General features: G+C 35.9%; 1 protein-coding gene across 1 annotated transcript in view; it reads left to right on the top strand.

Annotated features, from left to right (window-relative positions):
- Positions 1-5,000, top strand: part of LOC144959066 (uncharacterized) — a 19,215-nt gene that overhangs the window by 6,316 nt on the left and 7,899 nt on the right. Inside the window, exons 4-5 of the mRNA XM_078891435.1 lie at positions 2,320-2,364; positions 4,709-4,876. Coding sequence (XP_078747561.1) covers positions 2,320-2,364; positions 4,709-4,876 — 213 coding nt within the window. The remainder of the gene's footprint in view (positions 1-2,319; positions 2,365-4,708; positions 4,877-5,000) is intronic.

Genomic DNA, 5,000 nt, shown 5'->3' with positions numbered 1-5,000 from the left:
TGCTTTACATCTAAGTTTAGCTTTTTGCCCCCAGTGATCCTCTATGTCTTGAACAGAGATTTAATCCCTGCATTTTGAATTGACTCTATTTTAACTCTGCCTCTGTGTAAAACGTTGAACGACTCTTTTAGGCCATGTTGGACATTATTGACCAATTGCTGTCGTCCATCGGATTCAAGACAGGATTACCTCCCGTCGTAGGCAGGAGGTCACTAGCTGTGTCTTATGTCCCTTTATATATGTTATCCAAGTTGATTTCTGTCCTTGTCTTGGAAGGGGATTGTTTGGTTTTGTCCTGGCCCTTGTCAGAGTCCTCAGCTGAGATGAAAATAGTCAAATGTTTTGTATTAGTTTTGGGAGATGATTTTATTTCCTTGCACATAATCTCTCTGTTATGTCTTGTTATTTATGTTTTCTTTTTTAATATATTCTGTAAAGATTTGAGTTTATTCATTTAATTTTAGTTGGATCTTGTGCTTAAGTCTGGATGAGACTTCTATGTGATCTTGTGCTTAAGTCTGGATGAGACTTTTATGTGATCTTGTGCTTAAGTCTGGATGAGACTTCTATGTGATCTTGTGCTTATGTCTGGATGAGACTTACTTTTAGGTGTTCTTGTGCTTAAGTCTGGATGAGACTTCTATGTGATCTTGTGCTTAAGTCTGGATGAGACTTTTATGTAATCTTGAGCTTATGTCTGGATGAGACTTTTATGTGATCTTGTGCTTAAGTCTGGATGAGACTTTTATGTGATCTTGTGCTTAAGTCTGGATGAGACTTTTATGTGATCTTGAGCTTATGTCTGGATGAGACTTTTAGGTGATCTTGTGCTTAAGTCTGGATGAGACTTCTATGTGATCTTTTGCTTTTGTCTGGATGAGACTTTTAGGTGATCTCAAACCAAGTACATTGATAGTGTGAGCTCCTGGAATCGGCATCTGTTCCCTATTTGATCCTGATCCCTTTATCTTTCTTTTTCTTGTTTACTGGCGTGGAAATGACCTAAATGTGTCGCATGCGTCGTAAAACCCTTTTAAAAACAAAAACAAAACAAGACATGACTCATTAGAGGCCATTTGAATTACTGACTTACGGCCTTTTGCTTCCTAATCATCCGATCGGGACGCCTCGGCTGCCTCTTCAATCACCTGTGTCATTTCCTTCTACTGTTCACGGTCTTTTGCTTTGGATGCTAATTTAAGAGGCCATTTATTTTGAGAAATAAACCAAATAATGTAATGTCTGTTTGGTATTGACATTTTTTTGTAAACTTGTTAGAAGAAAACGATACTCCAGACTCTATCCCGATTGGTCATTAGTTTTTCAACAAGACGGGAAAACATCCTATTCCTACACTAGACACCCCACACTGCTTAAAGCAGGGTAAATTATTGATATAAAGCTGCTAGAAGCTGTGGACTGTAAAAAGTAATAAAAATGACTATAACAGCTTGAAAGAAGAACAAATTACCAAACACCGTCCTCCGTCAATCTGGGTTTTTTGTAAAGTAATGTATTCATGTTTTAATTGTTGTTATTGTTAGCTGAAGAAGGGTTTTCTTTAGCCCAGAACGTTCCGTGTTTGGTATTTTGTTCTTTTTTTTGAAGCTGTCATACTCATTTCCATTTAAAAAACAAGATGTTAATTTGGAAACTTTGATTTTGTGATTTTTGTACGTCTTTGTTATAACCGACATAATTTCATAACCAGTCAATGATTTTAAATTAAACTTGTCAAGCACTTCATTATAGTAGGGTCCTCGAGACCATTGTTATTTCGGATTTGTGTAAAAGTTAAACTTTCTTTATAAGCCAAATAAACAGACAAAATAACATTTTGCCGGATTGGAATTTGAATGTGACCTTTCGGTGAATCTGACCTTTCGGGAGTCACACAAACAAGGTTAGATTATGGTCAATTCATTGTTTAAATATAGAACTCATAGTATCAAGAATTTGATAACTTGCAACTAACCAAAAAACAAAAACAAAAACAAAACAACTGAAATATGATTAAAATACATTACATGCGAAAACATTTTAAAAATCATATATCATTTCAAAGAGTTATTGCCCTTTATTTATGTGGTCCTTTCTAAAAAAGGTATTGTTCTTTTTGGATGTAAATTTTCGTATGTTTTTTTATTTCTGTTCCCTATTGAAACAGCTTCATGCTTTTTCCAGTTTTTTTTTTTATCGTCCCCTATATTTGACAGAAGAGGGAGAAGTGACTTATACGATTTATATAATTTATATGAAGCGTACAAGGCTAAATAAAACAAATGAAAAATATTATATTTTCTCTTCTTTTTCCATTAGGCAATTATAATCCGATATGCAAATGTAAACCTGGTATTAAATGTGGTAAGTAAATACTTCATATCATCATCATCATCATCATCATCATCATCATCATCATCATCATCATCATCATCACCATCATCATCATCAATCGACGCCGCCATCTTCACCACCACCATCATCGTCATTAACACCACTGCAATCATCATCAACTGCATTATCATCATCATCAGCACCTCATCATTAATAGCATCACTATCATCACGATCATCATCATCATCATCATGATCATCATAATCAACTTCTGCTACTACTACCACTCCCATACTACTACTACTACTACTACTACTACTACTACTACTACTACTACTACTACTACTACCACTACTACTACTAATACTACTACTACTACTACTACTACTACTACTACTACTACTACTATACTACTACTATACTACTACCACTACTACTACTACACTACTACTACTAACTACTACTACTACTACTACTACTATACTACATACTACTACTACTACTACTACTACTACTACTACTATACTACTACTACTACTACTAACTACTACTTACTACTACTACTACTACTACTACTACTACTACTACTACTATACTACTACTACTACTACTACTACTACTACTACTACTACTACTACTACTACTACTACTACTATACTACTACTACTACTACTACTACTACTACTACTACTACTACTACTACTACTACTACTACTACTACTACTACTACTACTACTACTACTACTACTACTACTATACTACTACTACTACTTACTACTATATACACTACTACTACTACTACTATATACTACTATATATTATTATTATTATTATTATTATTATTATTATTATTATTATTATTATTATTATTATTATTATTATTATTATTATTATTATTATTATTATTATTCTTTCTTTTTCTTCTTCTTCTTCTTCTTCTTCTTCTTCTTCTTCTTCTTCTTCTTCTTCTTCTTCTTCTTCTTCTTCTTCTTCTTCTTCTCTTCTTCTTCTTCTTCTCTCCCTCCTCCTCTCCTTCTCCTCCTCCTCCTACTCCTCCTCCTCCTCCTCCTCCTCCCTCCTCCTCCTCCTCTTCCTCCTCCTCTTCCTCCTCCTCCTCCGCCACCTCCCCTTCCTCCTCCTTGAAAACCGATGCCTACTGGTCTCTCGTCGTGGAAACCGAGATCCAATTCAGCTACTGCCGGAAGCCTCTACAGCTGTGAAATAATTCTTCTGCTACAGGATTCTTTGTACCCTATCTGTTACACTCACTTTTCTGAATGACCACAGTATGCTATGAGTGAGGGACTTTATGAGATCTACCGCACGTTCCTCGATGTAGCTTTACTTTAAATTGTAATTTTAACCGTGGATCTTTTGTCAGACGTTTATTTATTCAATTTGTCAATTTTAGTTTCATTTAGAAAGTTGTAGATCAAACCTTGATTGATATTGGTAAAATTTTAAAATTTCCTCATAAATGTATGACATACATTACATTGTTTTGGTTCTCAGCAGCCATTGTCGTTGACGTATCGAAAGGTAGTGCAGAGCAGATCATTCCTAGGGTGTTTTTTTTACTACTATTAGAGTTTGCTCAATGTCCAAGGGTTTTATTAGGGCTAGTTATATGTCGTGGTAAAGGTCCTGGGGGCTTTGTATTTCCTATTTGGGTTATGTTTTGTTTCTATGTTTTTAAGGGATTTACGGCGCTTGCAATACATTAAGGTCATATCAGCGCCAGTAAAAAGGAAGAAAATGGGAGAGTAAAAAGTTCTAGAATTACAATTAAAGCACCCAAGAAAAGGTAAGACGAAGGGGAATTGGTACAAATAGGAAACAGGTGTAGATTCCAAGAGCACACTATCAAAGTAAAGCACCTAGTTTGAGATCACCTAAAAGTCTCATTCAGACACAAGCATATATCCCTCCTAAGAGGAATACACTCAAATGTTTACAAATCATATATAAAACGTAAACAAAACATAATACAGGACATAACAGATAGATGATTTACAAGGAAAACAAATACCATCTCCCAAAACTAACTATACATTTGACTGTTTCCCTCTCAGCCAGGGTATCTTGCCAGGGCCAGAACAAAACCAAGTAATCTCATTCCAAGACAATACCGAAAGCAAGTTGGAAAACAGATATAGGGGAATAGAAGACACAGTATGTACCGCCCTGCCCACTATGGGAGGTCAAGAACCCCACCCAGCTATGCGGGTTAGTTAAAGGTACTATGTTTTATTAGATTAGGGTTAGTTAAAGGATTATTTGGGTTGTTTCCCTCAGCTTGAGGGACCCGTGGAAGGCCTGCCGGGGCTTTTGATCAGATGTCTTTTCCTCTCTTGATTCTTGTGGTTTATGTCAGGGTCCTACGTGTGTACTGATGACACCTGGAAGGTTATTAACAAAGCGTGTTACAAAGCAGAAGAAGGGACAAAATCATTCGACGATGCCAAGAAAGGTTGCAAGGATGTCAAAGGGAAACTTATGGAACAAAAAGACACCAAATCGATTGCTGCAGAACTTCTGAAAGGTAAATTATTCAATGTTATGTTTGTTTTTTAAGGAGGGGGGGGGGGGGGGGGAGCGACACTAAAGGGTCATTTTTTTATTTGATGAAATATCCTAAACTTCTATGCACAGTCATAATGTATATG

The sequence above is a fragment of the Berghia stephanieae genome, chromosome 13 (genome assembly GCF_034508935.2).
Source record: "Berghia stephanieae isolate SIO BIC M18660-M18661 chromosome 13, UCSD_Bste_1.3, whole genome shotgun sequence".
Lineage (NCBI taxonomy): Eukaryota > Metazoa > Mollusca > Gastropoda > Nudibranchia > Aeolidiidae > Berghia > Berghia stephanieae.
Note: the sequence above shows the minus strand (reverse complement) of the source record. Positions and strands in the feature narration are given on the sequence as shown.